This window comes from Siphateles boraxobius, unplaced genomic scaffold (assembly GCF_051911475.1).
Source record: "Siphateles boraxobius isolate OS27281-9 unplaced genomic scaffold, OSU_SipBor_1 86, whole genome shotgun sequence".
Lineage (NCBI taxonomy): Eukaryota > Metazoa > Chordata > Actinopteri > Cypriniformes > Leuciscidae > Siphateles > Siphateles boraxobius.
This window is the reverse complement of record NW_027509215.1, coordinates 851,226-875,181: the sequence shown is the minus strand read 5'-3', so window position 1 is coordinate 875,181 and position 23,956 is coordinate 851,226. Positions and strand designations below refer to the sequence as shown.

The window sequence follows — 23,956 nt, the reverse complement described above, 5'->3', positions numbered from 1 at the left end:
ACTTGTACTTTTTATATTAACATGCTTTTTATTCATTCAAAGTCTCAAGTTTGTCCATATTTGACTCAAGTAATTTCTAAATTCATAATATAGTGCTTAAGGGGGGTGTTTTGTAGTCAGTTTGAGGCGTAAAGGCAGATTCATGCTCCTGTTAGGAACATTATTTTATTTTATTTTATTATTTTCTACTATTATTTTACCTGGTTAATATTATTATGATTTTTTTTTTGGGAAGCACTGCCTGCTTGGCTTCTTGTGTGGAAACGCCGATGTCTTAACAGAAATATCAAAATGCAATAAGAATAGCGGGCGTTTGCTAGAAACTAAATATTGTTCCCATTTGTGTCTGAGAGAGTGTGGAGCGCGCGCGTGTGTTGGGAAAGTGGGTGTCGCTGTGCACGCTGCTGGAGGAGCTTCACAGCGATGTGTCGAGGACTTTAAACACACTGTGTCATACAGTGGTGGAAGGAGGGAGATCGCGCCGTACTGGATCGTATACTGCAACACTTCTGATGCAATGAGTCCGACCGTTCCCATTCTGATCCAATGTGTCTGACGATTCACTTTCCGCGCGCGATACTCTGACTGCCGTGTGTTTATATGGAGACACCCTAAAAAACAGGCAACCGGGAAATGGTAACACATGAACCTCCTCACTGGAAGGAACATGGTTGAGAGGAGCAGTAAATTTCTGTTCATCGTTGTCGGCTCGGTTCTGTTCATGCTGATTTTGTATCAGTACGTGGCTCCGGGGATGATGAACTTCGGCTCGCCGCACGGGTACATGCTGGAAGACGATGCGGATCTCTTCCCGACTCCTGATCCACATTACGTGAAGAAATACTATTTCCCCATCAGGGATCTGGAGCGGAGCTTGGATTTTGAAATCAAAGGGGATGATGTGATCGTGTTCCTCCACATCCAGAAGACCGGCGGCACCACGTTCGGGAGACACTTGGTCCAGAATGTCAGGCTGGAGGTTCCGTGTGACTGTAGACCGGGACAGAAGAAGTGTACCTGTTACCGACCCAATAGGAAAGAGACCTGGCTCTTCTCTCGGTTCTCTACCGGTTGGAGTTGTGGCTTACATGCGGACTGGACCGAACTGACCAACTGCGTTCCGGGGGTTTTGAACAAAAAGGAGAGCCGGATGAAAAACCAAAGGTGATGCGTGTAGAATTTGTTTTGTTTGTTTTGAGGGGGAATATTGTCTGTGTCTCAACCCAGTGAGCAGTCTACCGATATTTTTGGGACGGCTGCAGTCACAAAATAGCCTACTGTCTCAGTGGGGTTTGAGGCACAGCCAGCGTGTAGAAAAACTTTAGTGAGTCAAGAATACCACTTGCCCTCATCTGCAATATGCCTGCGCAATACGTAACTAAACAACTGTATCCACAAATGGGTAGCCTATACCAATATTTAACTTTTTATATGGGCTTTTCATACTGAACTTTGGTCGAAAACCCAAGTAAGGCCAGTTTTAAGCCTGGGTAAAGAAACGTTTCACATTAAATTTTGTAAAGAGGGTTAGCACTGCATTGAGTTGTTAAACCCTGCACTACTTGCGATGCTAGAACAAACGGTTGTTCAGCAACAGACAACCATCGTAAACTGCCTGTGCTTGCCTCCTTAAATATCCACGAACTGACGTACGTCGCGTAAACTTTCATGAGATGTTGAGTTTAAGCTTCTTAAGTGAAACGGTTAAAATATCACAGAAAGTAGCACATAAGACTTAAGGCAAGCACAGTGGGTCTAGGTGACATTTCTACTGACTGGCAAGTGGTTTTTAAAACGGGTCGCGTGCTGTTTCCACACCATCAAACCAGTGTTGTTGACATCATAACCGAAAAAGAAAGCTAACCCAACGTTTATAAATGTACAGTAGACGATATCGGAAACCTGACTGGGTACAGCATGAATAGCATGAAACAAGATAACCTAGGATTAAATTTACCTGGGGTTAACAATGACCAGGGTTAACGGTTTCAAGTGTGCAAAGCCCACAATGTTATGAGTTTAGTTGCAATTTCTGTTGTTTTATGAGACTGGATGACAACCTTTCAAAAAACGAATATGGTAACCATAGTATTTTACTATATGTAAAAAATCAGTAGAGTAACTGTTACTACTGAAAATGACTTAATGAAACAAATTAGAAATCTGTCTGTGATTTCATTATTAGTTCTGTCTTGGCTTTTACTTGGGTTACCACAGCTTCATTGTATAGATACAGGGATTTTAGTTATTCTAACATTTTGTCGAATTTTTTTCTGTGTTAAAGTTTTGTGAAGTGAACATGGGTCCTATCCTATTATTTCAGGTGGAAGACAGGACTTGCTTTGTCAAATGTTTGTGTCAGTTTCAATTTCTGCATGTTTGTGTTTTCTCCAATGATGGAGGTGGAAAATTACTGTGTTGTAAAACAGCCTCTTGTAAATACTGTGTGTACTGGCTGCCAGGATAGTGGTTACAGAACTCCCCACATCAGGACACTCCATAGCAGTCATGTCATGAATAACTGGCCATTGGGTAGTCAGTGTCAACTTGTTGTATTCTGGATATGAAATGTCAATTTGACTTTATTATCTTTCTCCACTTACATATGATGGTGACACAAAACCAATGATTCTGTTTCAGTCTGTTTAAAAGGAGTTAGTTACAGTTTGTGGAGTATATTATGTTTACTTTTGCAACGACGTGAAATACATCTCAGAGCCATGCACATAGACTGTTTTATTTTTTAATAGGATTTTTGTGGATTAAATTATCTAAGCCCTGCAAAGTCAAATACATCAGATCAGATTTAGCAAGTATTCACCAGCCCGACTACTCTACGTAAAAGAACACAGTCTAGATCCAACATACCCTCGAGTGTAAAACATCCCTCGTATCACAGCGATGCCATTACTCTTGTTGCTTTTGGCGACCTTAGGAATGCAGCACTGATATGGATGCACATTCCTCTCCTTGATTAATCTCTCCTGTGATAAAGGCAGACAGACCACACCAGAGATGTTCTTCTCTAATTTATCACGCATGTACATGTTCGTTCTGTCTGTGAAATTAGCACAGGGTCGGTGGTAAAAGAGGTGAGAATTTTTGTGATTTCTCAATTTTGATATCTGCATTATTCTGATAATTAGATGGGAAATACTGTTCATAGATAATTCTGATTTGATATGCTGCTTTGTTGCACAGCTCTAAGCACTCTTTTTATATTAGTTACAGTGATTTCAAAGGACCAATGCAGGATGCATTGAAGGATTGAAACTTTGCACATTGCTTTTTCTCAAAGCTGTGTAACTAGCTAAATTAAAAAAGGGAGATGTTTTTTAAAGACAATTGAATCATGATGGTGGTCACATTGAAGGCTGAGAAAAGGGGTGTTGTTTATGACCCATGAACTCTTTTGTGGAGATTTTGAACAGCTGAGGTTAGCTGGACTGTTTGTCTTTCTAGGGCTTCATGATGTGTTTTTAGACTTGTTTTTCAAAAAGAAAATGTCAATGACAACTATCATAATGTATGCTCACATACAAGTAAAAACAAACAAACCTTTACACGTTTTTTTTAAAAAATTTTTTTTTTAGTTACCAGATTTCATAATTGCTCAATGCAGATGGTTGTTATTATCACAGTTGTCAATTCAACCTGTTGCAGTGGTTGGACATTTCACAGGGATGTGCATTAAAGGTGCAGTAAGCAATTTCCGAGAAACGCTGTTGAAAGTGGATCGGGCTAAGCACAACAACACGCTTGTAGCCAATCAGCAGACATACATAAGTAACATTGTTTTTTTCACAGAACCAAGATATGCTGTTGATAGTAACAGGATATTTTTAAGTGTCATTGTTTGTCTGGATCTGCTGTGGTGCTGGCGACTAACATCCAGCTCTTTCTTGTATATATTTCTGCGTACCGTATGTTAATTTTTTGTTCTTCCTTATCGTTCGTTTGTTCCTAGCATTATTTTGCTTTACTTCAGCTATGATAAAGAGACATCCGCTTGTGCATTTTGGGTGTGGAGCAATGAAAGTCGGGGGTGTGTTTGTTTGAATTGATTTAAAATATTTACAGTGTTTCTTAGACATCGCTTACTACACCTTTTAAAATAATTTTATGCTTTGTTGGTTGTTATAGTTAAAACATCAGCAATGTGTAACTTCTTATTTCACATTTTTTATATTTCTGTATAGATATAATCTATCATTTTTATATGACTGATTTGTTAATAAAGAAAGGTTCATAAGTCATTTGTTTGTGAATCACACTTTGTTGATTGGTTGCATTTGCTATCCTTTTAATTGCAGCCTGGCTCCCTAAATATAGATGTTGTCATGATGTTGACAATTAAAGTTTATTTGTCACATTTGTGAAATCCTTTTATTTCAAAAATATTCTGAGATGTGTACTTCACCTTTACGCTCTTCACTCTTAACTGCTTATTCTTGAGATTAGAAGGCACAGCACAGGGTTTAACACCTGTTGTCATTCCAGTGAGTTACAGTTCACGGAAGCCAGCGCCATTCCCACCAACAGGCAGGAAGCCATCTGACAGCTGTGCCAATCTGCATGCTTGTTAGACATGTTTAACGGGCTTGTTTACATTTAAATCTTTCTCGGCTCCTGAGACTTTGGGAGCGTTGCTCGCTCTCCTCTTCGTGAACATTAACATAGCGAAGGATGAGCTTTTAATTACACGTTGGTCTTATTCGGATTGTCGGTATTTCCAGTCACATTTCTCCAAATCGCAATCACGTCGTGCAGCTTCCCCGGGGACCTGGTGGACATGAGAGCGATGGGGGCATTTTAATTGCTTAACGAGATGTGTATCACCACATTCTCATTGAAGCACCGGTTGCAGTTGGGAAGCCATCTGGCGAGTGGCGTGTGTTGCTCTCAGGCATGAAGCACAGGGGTTTCAGATTGACCAGTGAACGGAGACTAGAGGAGAGTGGCTTCTCGTGTGGGTGTGAGGTGTGAGAATGTTTCCCACAGCGAAAGGCGTGTGCAATCAGCCACCAGCGGTTGTGTTTTTTTCCTCCCCGGTGAACTACCAGGCATTGCCCCTGCTGCTCTAGACAGTATGTAATCTGTTTAATGAAGGGTCTGCATCTGCTCTTTGACCAATAGGCTTGGTAAGAACTGTAGAAAAGGGGCCGCTGTCTGACAGACACCCCTTAGTACGGTTACCAGTTCAGCCCCAAAAGAAAATCTGTCATCGTCTACTTCTCCTCATGTTGCTCAACTAATTCTGGCAGATAATGATAATCTGATATTTATGTTATGGCTGATCATTGATTTTAGAATTCTGTAATATTTTGTGTAAAGGAATAAAAAATAAAACACTAAAAAAATCATTCAGTTAAAAATGCTACAAATGAATTTAGGCATTACTTGAAATAAAATAATTTAAAAAGAGGCAAAAAATAAGTGCGAAAATAGGCTACATCGACTAGAAATCAAGACATTTCTTATTATTTGGTTATTTTTAATGAATACATCCTTTTAGTTAAGCCAAGCTATAACATATTTTATTGGGTAGAAATTATGAGTGGGGTGAGGTGGGTACTTCAAATATTGTTGTGGACGATAGGAAGGCATTGAAGCCACAAAGGTTGAGATCCACTAATGTACAGTATGAAAATTCATTTTAAGATTTGCTAAAGATTACATTTAACAGTGTAATGATGGGTGTATTTACATTTGTTTCAATTAAAATGAACTCTGGCACGATTGCTCTGTTAGTGCGGTTCATTTAAATAAGTGTGAACAATGCCATTCAAACTCTGGTGCGCACCAAACAAGCGGACCAAGACCGAGTCCAAACGAACACTGTGTTCGAATGAAATATAAACGCAACATGGACCAAAGACATATAAAAGAAAAAACGGGACATGATGACACAAGATGCAACCCTAAAAAGGACAAAATGCTGAAGCATACCTGTTTTTTCTCGTCATAGTCGTGATGTTGCCCATCACAGTTCAGTACAGGCACCAGGGGCCTCATTTATAACAATTGCGTACGCACAAAACAGGCCCTGAAAGAGGCGTACGCCACTTACGACACACAAGTTGTGATTTATAAAAAACAAACTTGACGGGAAAATTTTTGCACCTGCACGCAAACTCTGACCCATGCGTACGAACATTTTGGAGATGGAGCAGTTTGGCGACACCGATGGTGAGCAAACAGTTAATGTCTTTTTGGTCACTTTTAGACAGAAAATCTAAAGAAAATTATACATGTACAGAAAGATAATACAAATATAATTTCACTCACCAAGCCTGTCACATGAAGCAAACATCCGTCCCTTCTTAAATGTCCGCGCCAGCTAGCGCGTTTGGCTGTTTAGTGAAACTGACGCATAGCGTAACGCATCTAAAACCGTAAATCTTCATTATAAGTCCTATAATCATAAACACAGTTCATGTTCACAATAACAGTTTAAATAAATAAAACAATGATTTAAACTTTGTTTTACTTCTGTTGTAAAGATTTAGATTAAATATGCCATTCTGATTAATGGAGTTAAACACTTAAATTACATGAAATCATTACTGAGAAGTTACAACAAGTTTTATATTCAATAAATAGAAATATTTGTTGTGGATGCAATGCTTTCGAACACTTTTCCTCTGGCATGCTGTGTTTTAATGTTTTAACTACAGAGATAATTGCTTATCTTGATAATAGCAGATTGTCTATGAAAATGGTTTCGTGCAAAAAATGAGCAACAAGGTCTATGTGACAGCACAGCCGCATTTCATATTTTCCTAATGTCTTGTACCGTTAAACATTTTATCACGTGGATGAATAATCATATGCAAATGATATGGAAATGAGGATATGTATAGTAAAGCTAGGCGTTGTAAGCTCCATATATGGTTGTTTCGGGGAGGAGACGCATGTGCGCACAATCTTCCGCTAACTGGTATTTATAAAGTAAATTCTGCGCAGGTTCTGGCGTACTCACGGTTTTATAAGTCTGAATATTTTTTTGTGTACGCCATTTTTAGAAATGAGGCCCCAGAACCGCGTCTCCTCGCAGCAGATCTTCGTTTGTGTGTGTGATGGAGGAATTCATGCCGCTGTTTTGACTTCATTACACATTTTATAAGCACATTTGTCCCAGCTCTCAGCATTGTTTTGGATGTTCGGTAAGTTCCGTTGCGAAATATGTGTAATAAAAGTTGACCAATCAGGTTTTGAACATATCCTTATGCCTTCAGGTTCAGTATCTTTAGGTTTGGTGTTAAAATGCCAATGCCAATGGCAATGCTAAGCAGACCAGGACTAAATGTTTTTTTTTTTTGTTCAGGCCAAGCGAACCAAGCGAACCAAGCGAAATGAACTACAAATGTAAACACCCGAAATGAATAGTGGTTTTGACTAAATAAATAAATTGGCCAAAATATAGTGCATTCTTATTTTTTTAGCAGAACATACAGGTTGCTCTTTTCCATATAGCAAAAAGTGGATGGTGACCACTGGCTATCAGGCTCCAAAAAGCTCTTTTCCTGCTTTTTATACTAGCCATAGTATACAATAGCTGCGAGAAACTGACTGAGATGTTGCTATTCATAACAGAATTCTCATTTACGGGTGAATTGTCTCTTTAAGTAATCTATTTGCTGTGATTTCCCATTTCTAGCCCTCATAGATGAAGATAGAGTCCCAGTTGGGGGGCAGCCTGGTTAGGAGACCTGGTGCAGTGATCAAGCAGACACAATTAATTTGAAATGACAAGGTGACGATGGGGTAACAGACCACATTGTCATGTTCCTTATACTAGACATTTATTGTGATTATTTTGGGGGGAAATAAAATTGCATGTTTTATTGGTATGCAGTTGTGAGCTGCAAAGAGTAATTTAAAAAAGATCACATTAGTCCTATATGAGCTTGCCTTTAGATCATGGAGAGAGAAAGATCTGTATCCTCTGTAATTATTAAAACCGGCAATATAGAAAGAAACAAATGAATCTGAAAGTAAACCAAAATGATTTGGAGTCCAGATGTATAAAGTTTAAGGATTTTGAAGTATTTAAAAGCTATGGCATTAAATTAATTGGAATTTGTTATACTCAGATAGGAAAATGAAGTCATAATTTACTCATTTATTTACTTGTGTGTTTATATATACATATCTTAACTTTTCCTAATTTTTCAGTGCAGCTTTTCATTTAATTTGTCATGTTGACGGTAACAAATGTATAACATTTTTTATTTATTTTATTTTTATTTTATTTAAGCATTAGTGATTTTAGACTTATGGACCCCGTTCTGAGTATATGTATTCTCCAATGTGCCCATGTATGTTTGTGTGCATGTGTATAAGTGATGAGATAGGATTCTGGGACGTGTGCACCTACTGTCACTTTTTTTCCCCCAATGTCCTGTCTATTTAAAGATATTGCAGCAGATTTTGAGTCCAAGTCCAATAAACTTGCACATAAAAATGCTGCGGTACTGCTGTCAGTCTTTTCTTTTAATTTTGTGTATCCACACTTATTTCTTCAGCTCTCTCTCTCTCTCTCTCTCTCTCTCTCTCTCTCTCTCTCTCTCTCTCTCTCTCTCTCTCTCTCTCTCTCTCTCTCTCACTCTCTCACTCTCTCTCTCTCTCTCTCCATATCTCTTCATGTTCCTTCAGCAGTGTCAGTGTCTAATCAAACAGGCAAGATAATTTTCCACACTGTGGCTTTATGGATATGGGCCGCACAGTTTACCCCAAGCGTGACTAGAACATTAGATAGAATGTCTTTTCATGGAAGATTTACTGTAATTTATAAAATGGCAGGCCCTTCTAATAGACAACTGCCATCTATATTATGAATAACAACATTTATTTTAAAATATCAATATTTAATTTATTAAACCTCAAGCCTTCAGACCTTCTCGCTGTAGATTATAGCGCATGATGTCACTATCTGTGGGTGGGACATCATCACACTCACTGTCTGTATACATATACAGGTAATAATGCTATAGGTGTTGTTAAAATGTATTCAAAATCTGTCTATAATTGGATTGATGGCCCAGTCTGATTGAAAAGTCTTCATGTAAACATCTTAGTCAATCCGACTGAGGTTGATCTGAATTAAATTCAGATTCATTTGAAATGGTTGGTGTAGACCTTAAATAATCTGATCAACAGGAAAAAAAATGACCATGTAAACTTTTTTCTCAATTGGACTCAAAAATGCCTTTCACACATGTGCTGTGCCATGATGTATATGCTAGATAAGTTTTATGTCATACGAACATGCAGAAATTTATTTTCGTCTCATGTCTTACAGACTGGTCAGTGGATGAGACTAAATATATACTAAATATTTGCTTAAAAATCTCTTCAGAGATAAATGTTAGCTTTCTTTTTAGTTATGCTATCAAGGGAAAAACACCAATTATACTCGTGGTGGCTTTTTCTGGTTCTGAATGAGGCAACTGGCACTATGGATGCATTGAAGTTTTCTTTGGAATATGTTAATCTGATTGCAACATTTGGGGTTCATATGAACAGAACGGATTGGATTCATTCCAAATGACAAAAATTAGTGCGTGTTAACATACCTTGTGAAGTTCAGTCGGCTCCATATTTCCTCAAGGTAGAGTTTGGAAGTTGGCTACTTTGGCACAGTAGATGATCGAGTGAAACAAATGTGTGAAGCCCAAAGCACTATTGGCATAAAGACATTATCAGTAGCAAGTAGTGCTTGATATTTGATGATGTTCGTTACTACAGTCAGTTATTGAAGATTGTGTCCTCCACATTCGTGTTCGTAGGAATAAAGAGCCACACTGTGACTCTTATAGGTTTGGTACTTTGCTTATGAGTGTGTGCTTGTTGGTGTAGGTTTGCCGCTCCACAATTTATAGTCTGATGTTGTTAGCAATTGTGTGATCTTTGTGGTTTGGAGGTCAGTAGCTTGGAGCTGATAAAATCCTCTAGCTCTCCGCGTGAACCGGGATTCTGGCTCTGGGAGCGTGAGCCAGATGGCTTGGCGGTCTCCAGATCTGCTTGGAGCAGAAAGCAGTGGTTCTGACGGGATAGTTTATCCCGGGCCAGTAAGAAAAAGAGCTTGGAGCCAGGCCTGATAGAGTAGCCTGACCTCGATGTGTTAATCCCATCAGATCAGTGTGGATTAAATACAGGCTGCTCAAAGCCCGTTATGTGGTAATGTGGAATCTGTGCCCGCCCACCACGAAATCACCCCGTGCTTTCGGACGAATTGCTCGAAGAACATTTGATTTCTATGTTTGCCTCTTATCTGCATTTTCACTTCAAATTATGATATAATTAATCTTTAAACCTGTATTCGCAATTAGATATTCTAGGTCTAAGGATGGGACACTAATCATTCGACTACTGACAAGGTGCTTAGCAAAGTTGACTGTTATATCCCTTTTTTAATTTAAATATGTTTAGCTACAAATAGCATGCTGTGTTTGTGCACCGTAAAATCCTCTCAGAAAAGTTGGACCTTTAAAATCATCCACGGTATAGTACTGTCGTAACATCTATGCACATTCAGTGTGAAATGTCTTAAATGTCTTTGGGACGTCATGTCTCATACTGTATGGTGAGCTTCCCGCCATGAGTGTTGTGTTTTTAAGATGTCTTGTCAAGGTAAAAAAAATCCAAGAAGAGAAAAATCCTCACCATTTGCAGTATTAAAATAGCATTGCTTTGTGATACCATGCTGAGGTCAATCATTACAAAAAATAAATAAATAAATTATATGTATAATATTTTATTATTTATTTTATTTATTTATATTTTTTCTCATTGTTTTTAAGATGCTATGCCAAGTTTTAAAAATGTGTCTTGAGATGCAGTCTGTTCTGTCACCGGCTTTGTCTACTGTTTTACACAACTCATGTAAATGGCCACTGAGGGACATGTCCAAGTGGCTTCTGGTGAACTTGAATCCAGCCTAATTATACTGGAATTCCATAAGATCAATTATTCGATTAGTCAGTCAGTCAACCTACTGACTGAATACATGTAACTTTGCACATCCCTTGTAAGGGCATCCTAGCCAAAAATACCTTTTCACTTCATTTCTATTATAGGATAAAAGCCAGTTTTCATATCACTGGCTCTGATACTGAAAAGCTTCTTGTTTACCTCGTTCTTTGCTGATTATCTTGGCCCATTTCTGCTTGTTGTCTGTGGAGGTTTGGTAATTGCTCGACAGCGTTCAATAGTGTTTCTGTTAGATAAGCTGTTTTTTTCTTCCTTTTTCAAAGAACGTCTTGCGCTAAGAGGTGCTATCACTCACATTTCAGAGAGAGTGTTTTTTTTTGTCATCTGACATCTCAACTGTGTGAAGACAACGTGCTAACAGAGATTATAAGTGTGTGTGTGAACTGATTTAGGGCAGTTCAAGGGAAGGTCGTGACGGGCTGACAGTGTTTTAGGATCAGCATGCTAAATTAGCCAAGGACGCGGAGTTCTAGCAAACAAAGTGCTTACCTGGAGAAGCTTCCCCTCTTTGACTTTATGATCGTATGCTTACATGTGTAAAGATGTTACTGGCCTCTGCTGTTGTTCACAATAACATCTCTGTGTTTTATTCTCTAATAGCTTAGTCTTAAAGTGTACATATATTTATATGACAAATTCTTTTTTATTTTATACATCTTTTTAAACCGTTGACTGCTAGAGCATGACACAATTGGGCACTCTTTATCATTCTATATATTCAGATCAGATCAGATTATTATTTATTTTTTTGCATATCTATTGTTTTACTTCACAGCCAGGTCAGCTTCTCAACAAACTTGAATATTAATATGAATGAAACAAATGAAGTTCCCGGGCTGCTGTCTGATAATATAGATCCTGTGGCCCGTGAAGAGAAACGTGCCCTTGAGCTGGACCTAATGTCGGCACTGCATGATTGAGCGCTTCAGTGCCTCCTCTATCTCTAATGGCTTTTTAATAAACAAAGACTTGACCACCCTTCAGCCCGCCCTTTGTGTTTAGCATAAATGAATGCATGAAGATAAACACAACTCTGCTGCTAATGCTAGAGTGAACGTGGATGCGCTGGTCTTTTTTTCTATCTTTTTTTTCTCGATCCTGCTATCGCTTTTTATGCGTGCAGTTTTCTTTATCTTATGTCCTTGTTTACAAAAAATATTCTCTCTGGCCATTTCTGCTTTTCACTCATTCTTTTTTTAATTTTTTTATTCCTGTGTGATTTGGAATCTTGTTCTAATTTTCTTGACTTTCCCGTTTTGGCCAGTGTGGCTCCTGCCGAAACGTTGCTGGCGTTATGATGGACATTGGCTTTGAAGTCTTGTTGTGCGCCACGCTGCCAGGTAAAGCCCTCGGCGATAGCACCAAATTGATTTCTGCATGCTGTGGACAAATTGCCACGCAATGACTAATTAGCAAACATTTTTATAATTCATAATTAGGGCCTCCACTCTCCCTGTGTGAGTTGGCTCGCTGCCGAGAGTTAATTTACAAAACCACGAATTCTGCCTTGAAATCATAAAGACTCTCAACTTCCCTTAACCAATAGCTGAAGCAGGTGCGTCTTCACTATTTCTTAAAGACTTACTTCTTCAGACCGTCTGATGTTAAGAGTCCGTTTTAGTGTTCATTTCAAAACTCTGGACAATCCCAGGCTGCCTCAGAAGCCTGTTCATGAAGTGTCAAGACAGTGTGTGAAAAACCGCAGTGGGCAAAAGTTTTACTGGTGAAAAACGTTTATATGAACTAGGCGTAATGAAATATTTTAATACTCATACTTAATTCTAAATGGTCAACTACAATTTCATAGCAGCACTGTATAACTGACTGGAAAACCCATTTCATCACATATGCTTGTGTTCTCTGTAGTCTTTATCAGTACGATAATAAAACAATTTAAACTTTTATTTTAAAATGTATATTTTATGTCCATTCATGTATTTATTTGATAGGCAGCCAGGTAATGAGTGTGATTATGAATTATAAACCACTTTGGAGTGATACAAAAGATCCTGATCACCCTGTCTGGGTTTATTAGTGATAATGACCGGATTACGTTATCACTTCCGTAATAAATATACTTTTTTTTAAAAGCAGAGCTGGAGCAGAACATTATAATTTCAGACTGTTACAACTCACAATTACTTTTACCTAATTTCACTTGTACAAGTTAATTATCCATTGTACTATGTAGTAATACTAGACTGTAAGTGACTAAGTGCAAAACAACTGAACAGAAGTTTGTTAACAATGACTTCATGCTCATGAGTTTTTCTCTCGTCTGTGCTATTTTATTCTTTAAAAGCACAGGTTAATGATTTTTAGTACAGTGCTTCCCACTTAACAAGCAGTCTTTTAATGAGCATTTGCATAACTACACAACATTCATATAACAAGCTCCTTATTATAAACTAATGTTTTTTTAAGTCTTTTGTGCATCTTAGTGGCTTTGATCTTCCCACTAGTGTGTTATATAAATTGTGATCCAATCCTAGTAAAACATTTTGAAATTTAGCACACTTTATGGGGATTCGTTATTTTTTTTTTTTAAGGAACAAATCGTACCTGCAAAAAAGGGTAAAGCTTGTAGTCTTTTCTGAAATGTTTGAAACTCAAGATTTTGGGTAAAATATTGTGCATGCGAGGTGCATGCCTTTGTAATCTTTGGAAAATTGATTGATCCATTTTTAAAGTTATCTCCCAGTGATATACTGATGCTTTTTGATAATGCTTAAAGAGGTCAAGTGCATCTATCATTTATGCATCTTGGTGGTGTATCGGATGAGTATCCATTGAACGTGCCAAATATCTAGGAGCTGTGGAAAGTTGTTTGATGGTGCAGTGGCGCAGACCAGGTGACATCAGATTTTGTTTAACAGTGTGCAATGATGATGAGTATGAAATGTAAAAATGAAGTGTGCAAAAAGAGTCTTAAGTCAGGTGCACACTGTGCGATTTTGGCCACGATTTGGCCGTCTGAGACATATTTTACAAATCCTAAAATATTCCTCTGATCCAATTCTAAAATCTGAAGTCTTTGATCCTTAGTTTTACATGTTCACCGACAGCCGATTAATGAGAGTTGTGATCAAATTTGACCTCAGACGAAATTCTGGCAGTGTCAGAAGATTTGAGACTCAATCCAGCTGTGTGACTTCTACGACTATGACTTTGTTTTTCAAGACAAGCCATGACCAAAATTAACGATAGCGATTTCTTTGTAGCCACCATTTCAATCCCGCGTGTAATGCAACTCACTGTCACTGAACGTGTCGTTGATTGATGATGTAAAACTCCAGACAAGTTTTCTTGCAAGCGTCCGTTTTTAACACGTCTTGACTGCCATACATTCTGACATTTATGACAACGAGATCTTAGTGTGACATGGCTTACAGCGATGATCATGTTCGTACAGTCTGACAAGCAACAATCGTAAAGGACTATTATAAATCACACAGTGTGCACCCGACTTTAAGCGTTGTTCTGATGGTATTCCTTTTTTTAAACTATATGTTTGAGTTATTTGAGACTATTAAGGTCAGATGTCTATAATTGAACTAACTGATTTGGATGGGATTGGGATCTTTGTAGAAATTACCAAGTTCCAGCATCTATTGTAAAGATATGGGTGTTATAGTACATGATGTGTTTTGGATGCGAGGATATATAGGGTAAATAATTAAATTACATATTATCTATATAATTAAGAGAAGGCATTAATTAAGGATGCTTCTACAATGGCCATTTTGAGCAGTTCATGATCAGACTTTCATTTTTTAGATGGGATGCGATGCATGCTGTTGTTTTACCCAGAAAATCGTCTATAAGGAAGGTGCACACGACAACATTTGCTTTACTTATGCCATTCAATGAAGGTCAAATTAAATTAGTGGAGTTAGCCGGAAAAACAATAGATAGTTTGCTTCATAATTTCAACATGACATTCTAAATCCCAACAGGATGAAAAACCCCATGCGTGTCTCGTGTGAGTAGGGCTTAAGACTCCCTTTCCCCGTGTCCTGTACCGCCCCACTCTAGAGAACTGGGGAGGAAAGTTTATTTGTGGGGGCCGTATTATGGCACATGATGTTCTTGTATTATGCGTTTTTCTGCTGATACGGCCATGCTGTCGACAACTCCAGTGAGCTGGCAGCTCAGTGCGGCGTTATCTTGTAAAGTAAGAGCGAGAGAGAGGGAGCAGAGGCTTGATTTATTGCCTCTGCAGAGGAGAGAGCGAGAGAGGAGGGGTGAAGAGTGAGAAAGAGAAGTGAGATTCTTCCTTTGAGCCTCCGGAGTTGAGTGAGACAGGTTGGAGTTTGAGCCGAGTGAAAGAGAAATCCAAATGAATGAAGAGGTGCTGATTTTTTTCTCCCTCATCTCCAGGAGACTTTTCCCAAACTTCTCTGCTTCTCCACATCCTCCGATTCTTCTGTGTCCCTCTCCTCGGAACCTGTTATAGACCTCATCTGACCGCTGCTCAACAAAAGCCTCTCTGGAATTACCCAGCATGCTTCACGGTCTGCAGAGAGTTCTGCCTTGATGCTTTTCTGGTGGTGGAGGGAGAGAACCCCCCCCGCTGTGTTATTAAGCCCTGTTTGAGGCCAAACTCAGCCTTGAGAATTCCAAGATGGCTTGTGTGCAGCTTTTCCCACTTTATTCCTGTATGTTTGTTTGCAAAGAGAAATTGCATAACGCCTCATAAATTTGTACAATCGGTTACACATTAGCAATGTCTGACTGGGATAGTCTAAGCAAATAAACTTCAGTAAATCATTCATCGAGTATAATAGTTGATTCCAGCATCACTCTAACAGAAACATACTATGGTGTTTAAATTTCAGTCTTCAATAAAACAAAGTTTTCTATTTACAATAGAAACTCATTTCAACCCATACATCAGTTTAATACAGTCGAAAATTGTTGCACAAAAAGTAATGCACAAAGGAAGTTTATTGACCAAGATATTCAAGTCAACACCCCCAAACCTTGGAAAGTCCTATACTTTTTCATAGGTTCAACATTTAATTTGGCTGTTTTGATTTATATGATGTTGAATGTTTGATGATCGCGAAACATGAAAACATGGATTGCTGGGAAATTCTGTCAATGGCGAGGAAGCTTTGTGTCATAAAAGAAACAAAAATTCTGTCAATGGCAGGTGAAGAGTTAAACATCAGTGCAACTGCCTCAGTTCTTTTTGAGTCATTCACACAAAAGTCATTCACTCAGACTCAGACTGTTTATTTTCATTTTGAACAGATTTGTTCACAAGAAGTGTCTGTTTCCTGAACATTAGAGATGCCATACTCCCACTTGAGTGAGTTTACAGATCTGTATTGACACAAAGTGGCTTTATGTTTCAGAATGTTTATTTAATGAAGTATTCATATGAAGTGCATCAATCTTTTCCCGCTCACATCTGTGCCCGGTTGGGCCGTCAGTCGTCCCGTGTCAGTGGCCCTAGGAGGCAGCCCACAAAACCCCTTTTCTCTCTCTGTCTCTCTGAGAGCAGCAGGAGGGAGATGGGATCTCTGCTAATGTGAGGCCTCTTAAAAACAAGCTCCCAGGTCTCTTGTGTTTTCCAAAGAAAGATTTACATTCTTTTGCATAGAAAAGTGGGGTCATTGTTGGTTAAAACGACCTCACTCTGCGTCTACAACAAGCTGAGATTGGAATTCTGATGAACTTGTATAAATCGTGGCACTTTAGCTTTGTATTTTTTATTGCTGTCTTATTTTCACACCCTGTTGCATGTTCAATTTTTTTTCAGTGAGGGGGGCATTTGCTTCCAAATGAGTTTATGAAGTAGTAAGGATTATCTTTAATGTTTGGGGGATATGTTAAAGGGTCCCCTGAAATCATCTTACTCATCCTCGTGCCATTCGCCAATTTTAAGAGTTTTTCTTCTGTTAAAAGCAAAAGGAGATGTTTTTCAGAATGTGTGGGCTGCTCTTTTCCATACAACAAAAGTTGATGTTAATTAAAGCCCAATTTATACTTCTGCGTCAAACTCGCGCCGTAGCTACGTCGTAGGCTGTGCGTAGCGCGCGTACCCTGACGTGCACCTCTCCAAAAATGTAACAACGCGTCAATTCTACGCGGACGCACGCGCTGTGATTGGTCTGCTAGAACCCCTCCCTCGGGTTTCACATGCTTCCTCTGCATGTGTAATTGCGCGTCAACGCAGACAACGACGCAGAAGTATAAATGAAAACCAACGCGTAGTCTATAACGTAGAGGCTCTGGCGTAGATCCGACGCAGAAGTTTAAATCAGCCTTAAGTCATATTTATATCATTTTTATTTATTTATTGTTCTTGATTTATAGGATGTACAGTCGTGGTCAGAATTAATGGCACCCCTGGTAAATATGATAAAAACTGTCTGTAAAAAATAAATCTGCATCGTTTATCCTTTTGATCTTTCATTCAAAAAATTGCCAAAAATCTAACCTATCATTGAAGTAAAATAATTGAAAGTGGGGGGGAAATCACATTATGAAATAAATGTTTTTCTCCAAAACACGTTGGCCACAATTATCAGTACCCCTAGAAATTTTTAAGAGTAAAATATCTCTGAAGTATATTCCCATTAATGTTTACCTTTTTTTAGCACACCAGGGTGACTAGGAACATGAAACTCTCTAGCTATGACTTCTTGTTTCACAGGAGTTTAAAAATGAGGAAACACAAAGGCCAAATCCCCTTATTCATCCATCACAATGAGTAAAGCCAAAGAATATAGTTCTGATGTGCATCAAAAGATTGTTGAGCATCACAAAATAGAAAGTGGCTGTAAGAAAATAGCTAAAGAATTGAAAATCCCCATTTTGACCATCAGGGCAATAACTAAGAAGTTACAATCAACTAAAGATGTTATGAATCTGCCAGGAAGAGGAAGTGTGTCTATATTGCCTTAATGCACGGTGAGGAGGAGAGTTTGATTGGCCAGAGACTCTTCAAGGATCACAGATGGAGAATTGCAGAGATTACTTGAGTCTTGGGGTCAGAAAGCCTATTTAAAAAAAAAATCAAACAACCCCTACATCACCACATGTTGTTTGGGAGGGTTTCAAGAAAAATCCTCCTCGCTCATCCAAAAACAAACTCCAGCATATTCAGTTGTCAGAATGACTGGAACTTTAAACGGCACAGGGTTCTGTGGTCAGATGAAAAAAAAAAAAAATTAGCTTTTTGGCAGGAAACACGCTAGATGGGTTTGGTGCACACAAGGATGAAAAGTACAATTTAATGTACCGTTGGATCTTTAATGTTGTGGGCATATTTTTCTGCTGGAGGTCCTGGACTTCTTGTTCAGATACATGGCATCGTGGATTCTATCAAATATCAACAGATAAAAAATCAAAACCTGACGGCTTCTGCTAGAAATCTTATAATGGGCCATGTTTGGATCTTCCATCTGGACAACGATCCAAAACAAATATCAAAATCAACACAAACATGTGTTACAGAGCACAAAATGAAGCTTCTGCCATGACCGTCCCTGACCTGATGAGTTGAGTGAACTGAAGAGGAGAAGCACCAACATGGATCTGGGAATCTACAGGATCTGGAGAGATTCTGTATGGAGGAATGGTCTCTAATCTCCTGTCAGGTGTTCTCCAAACTCATCAGACATTATAGGAGAAAACTCAGAGCTGTTATCTTAAAAAAAGGAGATTGCAAAAAGGATTTAATAAAAGGGTTCCAATAATTGTGGCCAACGTGTTTTGGAGAAAAACATTTATTTCATAATGTGATTTCCCCTCCACTTTCAATTCTTTTACTTCAATGAAAGGTTAGATTTTAGGCAATTTTTTGAATGAAAGATCAAAAGGATAAACGATGCAGATTTATTTTTTACAGCCAGTTTTGATCATATTTACCAGGGGTGCCATTAATTCTGACCATGACTGTATATTGATGATTTGTTCTTTATTAATACATTTACATTTAATTTGAAAGATGTAATTAAAAATTCCCCTCCAAAATGGACCTTGTTGGAGTCTGTGTTTTTGGTATTATTTAAATAATATTATAGTATTCATTCATAATTTGGATGAGCTATTTTTCCATTTTTATTATATATATACTTTTACCTTTTATTTTTTTCCGCTTTCATTTAAACTTTATATTGCGAATTTAGGTTTTAGTAATTTTGTGTGCTTTATCATTTTTATTAGTTTTGTATTTTTACTTCAGCTAATACTGTAGTAATCTTAGTACTTCAGCTTCAACTTTTTTTCAGTTAGTTGCCAAGGCATCATTTCTAATTTTTGTTTAGGTTTAAATTTTTTCCATCTAATATTTACATTTATTTTATTTCAGCTTCATTTCAATCACCAAAAACAATTTTAATAGTTTTAGTTTTAAGTTAATAACAGCACTGGTTATGGTGCACATAATCCAGACAAGTTTCTCATGCAGAAGACACTTGTTCAAATCTAGGTTTTGACATTTCCTAGTCCCATCCCTTCTCTTTTCCCCCTCAGTAATTGCCTGTCCCTGTCAATAAAAGTGGTGAAAAGCCCAATAAGTACATAAAAATGGGTCTTATGTGGTGAAAGCCCTTGTGATTCACTCTGTTGGGTTTAAAGTGACTCCAGTGATAGACTGAGTACTCACTGCTCCACAGCCTTTATTTGAGGGCTGACATTTCAGCAGACGTTGATACTCTCCATATCAGTGCTTAAACATGATGGATGACTCACAAGAGCTTTGTTGACTTGTTAGTAGATCAAACGGCAGCTTCTGGTAAAACGACTGAAGATCACAGTCATGGAGTCATTGGCCAGGCGTTTCGGCATGAATTCGCTCTTGAAAGATGAGGTCGGAGCATTGACTATACGTTTAACTGTCACGTTCTAGAACGTATTTAACACTTTTTGTTGTGTGTGTTCTGAGTTTTTTCTGATCTGCTAACCTGGTCAAATTCTTCCCTAAAACGCTGTTTGAAAGTGTTCATTCTTTACTTTTCTTTACACTGTTATGTTGGGCTAGATTTAGTGTGCTGTGATTTGTTGATTGAGGTTCTCAAACTCATTTTTACATTGCAGATTTTTGCATATGAGATAGGATTTCTACCATCAGAGTTTAACACTTGAGTAGTGTTGAACTGCTTTCTAATATGGGCTTTTACTAGAATATCTCTAGAGTTATTATCCATGTTGGATGCAGCATAAGAAATGAGTTAATTTTTACATATCAAAGGTTCCCTATTTCCCCCCTGAAGTCCACTTATAATGTTTTATTATTATAACCTATAATAGCAGCCTATTTTTCATAAATGTCCCATAAGAATTGTGACTTCCTGTCCTGAGTCATGGAAAATCATATAAGTCAAGAAACCTAATTTCAATTGTTTTCGTTGTTATGCTCAGCTATACAGTATTTTGTTTGTTAGAAATGGGTCTTTGTAGAGTACAAACAATACCCCAGTTGTTCATGATTGTTGGATAAGGATTTTTTTTGAAATATTGTAGAGCTGCGCATAGCAAGAAAAACCTGAAACTATTGTTACAAAAGTCCTTGATTTTAAAAGATTTTATGAATTTCCGTCATTTACCATTTTCCTGAAGCTTACAAGTGAGCTCTCAGCAAACGGGGACAATCCTCTTTGGTTTAAAACTTGCAGGTTTATTTGCTGATTTACTTAAACAATTTGCACCAGTTAATGTGATTTGCTTGTGCACAGTAAGTGAAACCTGTGCCATCACATTTTGTATAGAGGAGAGAGAGAGTGAATTAATGAGTAAAAGAAAGAGAAAGTGACTCTGACTATTAGAAACTGAGTAAGACGGAGGGATGAAGTGAATAATGCAAGGAGAGGTGAGGGTGATGTGGGGCGGGGGGATGTTCCGTAATAATCCAGCTATTGTCGTGACATGAATCAGGTGACCTTTGGCTGTCAGCATCTCAGTCCATTACAGGAGATGATTTGCCATCAACGAGAGAAGAGAAATGCGGGAGGTTGCAAAGGAAGCAGAAAAAAAAACCTATATCCACTGACAGAAAGCCATAATGTAAGGGAGGGAGATGGAAGGAGGAGTAAATGAAGAGTGAGTGTATGAAAGAGTGAAGGAGTGCAAGTACTTGGCAAGAGTACAATGAGATGTAATTTTTTTTTGCTTTCTGTTTGTATGGTGATGTATTGAAAGGATTTGTCTGCTTGCCATGAGTGGGAGCGTCCCCTGTGGTTTCCTGTTGTCTGGATCATTTTTTTTATTTTTTAAACACACTTCACAAGTCCTTCCTGATGTCCACGTCACTGAGACCGGTAGGATTTCACCGGAATCTTGTATCTTTTGTGAGATGTGTGCAATCAGACTGAAATTTGTGTTTTTGTTTAGCACTGTAGCTGGAATCAACAGGCCGTGTGAAACCGCCTCCGCCCCTTGCTTGACAAGCGTGCTAATTGAATTGTGGGAAAATGCTAATCGTGGACATGTAGGGGAATGTTGGAATCTTTCTCTGCTGACTTTGCAATGGATTCTTGCAAACATAAGTGCTGTTGACGGTTGTTTAGATGCGATTTATCGATGCTGTTTTTATGTAATTCGTGATCTAACCAGTCAAGACGTACACATCAGATCATCAGATTTGTCACAGTGCTAGGTGTGTGGTAAAGTGGTCAATATACAGGCTTTCCTGTAGCTCAAACAGTAGAGCGTTGGCGCTAGCAATGTCAAGGTTATGGGTTTGATTCCCAGGGAAAGCAAGAACTGACAAAATGTAAAATTTGTACCTTGAATGCAATGTAAGTTGCTTTGGATAAAAACGTCTGCCAAATGCATACATCTAAATGTAAATGCGTCCATCCATCCATCATTAGACTTTTTCTATTTTGAGATATTCTAAAATTAATAAGTAATTTATTCATTTGAGGGTAAAGCTGAATTTTCTGCATCGATACTTCAATCTTCAGTGTCATATGATCCTTCGGAATCATTCTAATACAACTTTTGGAATTTTACTTTTAGTGTAACATTTCTTATTTTCAGTGTTGAAAACAGGTATGTTACTCCCCCCCAAATATTTTCAAGAAAACAGCAGTTATTTCAAATAGAAATCTTTTGTAACATTATAAATGTCTTTACTGTCACGTATGATCCATTTACTGTAATGCATCCTTGCTGAATAAAAGTATTAATAAAAAAAATCTTACTGACCCCAAACTTCTGAGAAGTAGTATGCCTATATATTTTAGATTTATTATATAAAAAAATTGTATCTGTAATTCTTGCCTGGCCTAGCCTGGTTACGACAAGGTGTCAGTCTTACATGATGTGATTGTGACTTTGAACAATTGGCGTGAAGTTCTCGACCTTGGCAGGGTGGCCCTGACGCTTAATAGCGGAGTTCTACTCTACAAGCAGATGCTACTGAAGAGAGAGAGAAGAAAAGGTGTCTGACAGAAGAAGACGACTATGGCGAAGTGTTTCTCAGCGATACGCCGCGTCCGCCCTCACAGTCACTTAGCATTTTGACAGAGCAACTCGAGCTTTCCAAGCTCCAAGACTCTAAAGTGCACTTAACAGCTTACTATAACAACGTGTTTTTTGCCGTGCACTCGAGGCCTGCTCCGAAGAGCACTTCTTCCGACTTGTAGGGTCGAAGATGATGTGCTTCTCTTTCTCTTTTACTCTCTCTACACCGTGTTTGTTTTCACGTCGTCATCAGTCACTTCACATCTGATTGACAAGCGTGCTGAATCATCTGGAGACGGCTAATGCACATTTTGTGTTTCGCAGCACATTTGAACCACTGAAAGTGCATTGGGTAAAATTTACCATAGAAATGCTATCTGACTTGTTCTGCTTATTAGATTTAGACGTAATGTGTTGTAATAGACTTTTGCCGTTTTTGATCCTTATGCATATAATAGATAGTTTATATGATTTATAGTAGCATTGTTGGAGCATTTATTCAGGCATTTAAAATGTAGGATGAGGAAGTTTACTAGCATAAATTACAGCCACTCAAAATGCCTGAGTGAGTTGTTTTACACTCTAATGTTTTAAAGCTTCCTGCGACTCGAGGAAGTGATGCGTCAGGAAGTAAAGGGCCGCTATCAGGAAGAGATCAGATCTCTATCTGCGATTTGATTGGGCTCAAATTATGTCATGTGATCTTCATCTTCATCCTCCGAGGGACATTTCTTCATATGCAGATGCCCTTTGTTAAAGGTCGTTGAGCTATTGTGCAATCAGAGATCAGGGCTTCACCAACAGCGTTTGTTTCTTCCCTTGTGAGCCACTGACACTTATTTTAATGATGCAAAACAAATGCAAATGTTTAGCTTGGGGTTGTTTGTTGTTGTATAGTTGAGTCTCACTGTCTTTATCTAATTTTTATCCCCTTGTGTAGGAAAGAAAATCACAAACGAGATCTCTGCAACATCTTAGTTGTTTCTCTTGCATAGCAATAAGATTAGATGGGGAGCAAATGGATTTAAATTTGTGCTTGCTTCTCTTCTCATATATTTTTCTTTTGAACTTCTCCAAGAGGGAGTTTTAATATTCAAATATTGCTCATATCTCTGGAGACTTAACTCCATTTGCAGGTATGTTTTAAGTATCACCTCAGATGTTTAATACGATTCCCTAATACTGTACATGTATTCCCAAACTTTTTTGTCATCCAAACCCCTTTGAACTAGTTGAACTAATTATTAAAACTTTTTTTTTTATTATTGAAAACAGTTGTCCTTCTTAAATTTTTTTTTTTTGCGGCAACCATCCCCCCAATGTCATAAATGGAAAGTATTAAAAACAACTTTTTATTTTAAATAGAAATAATTTGTAGTATTACAAAATGTCATTACTTGGACTTTTGATTCATTTAATGAATCCCTGAGGAATAAAAGTAATAATTTATTTAAAAATCTTTGTAATAGTAATGTACATTTTTATGATTTAATTAATTATGAGCTTTTCAACTCACAAACCCCATGCAGTTCCCTCACAA

General features: G+C 38.1%; 1 protein-coding gene across 6 annotated transcripts in view; it reads left to right on the top strand.

Annotated features, from left to right (window-relative positions):
* The first annotated feature begins 359 nt into the window (after nt 1-359).
* hs6st1a (heparan sulfate 6-O-sulfotransferase 1a) overlaps nt 360-23,956 on the top strand; it is a 146,020-nt gene continuing 122,423 nt past the window's right edge. For all 6 annotated transcript variants that reach the window (XM_077222004.1, XM_077222007.1, XM_077222005.1 and 3 more), the window contains exon 1: nt 360-1,164. In XM_077222004.1, coding sequence (XP_077078119.1) covers nt 644-1,164 — 521 coding nt within the window. In that variant the 5' untranslated portion in view covers nt 360-643. The remainder of the gene's footprint in view (nt 1,165-23,956) is intronic.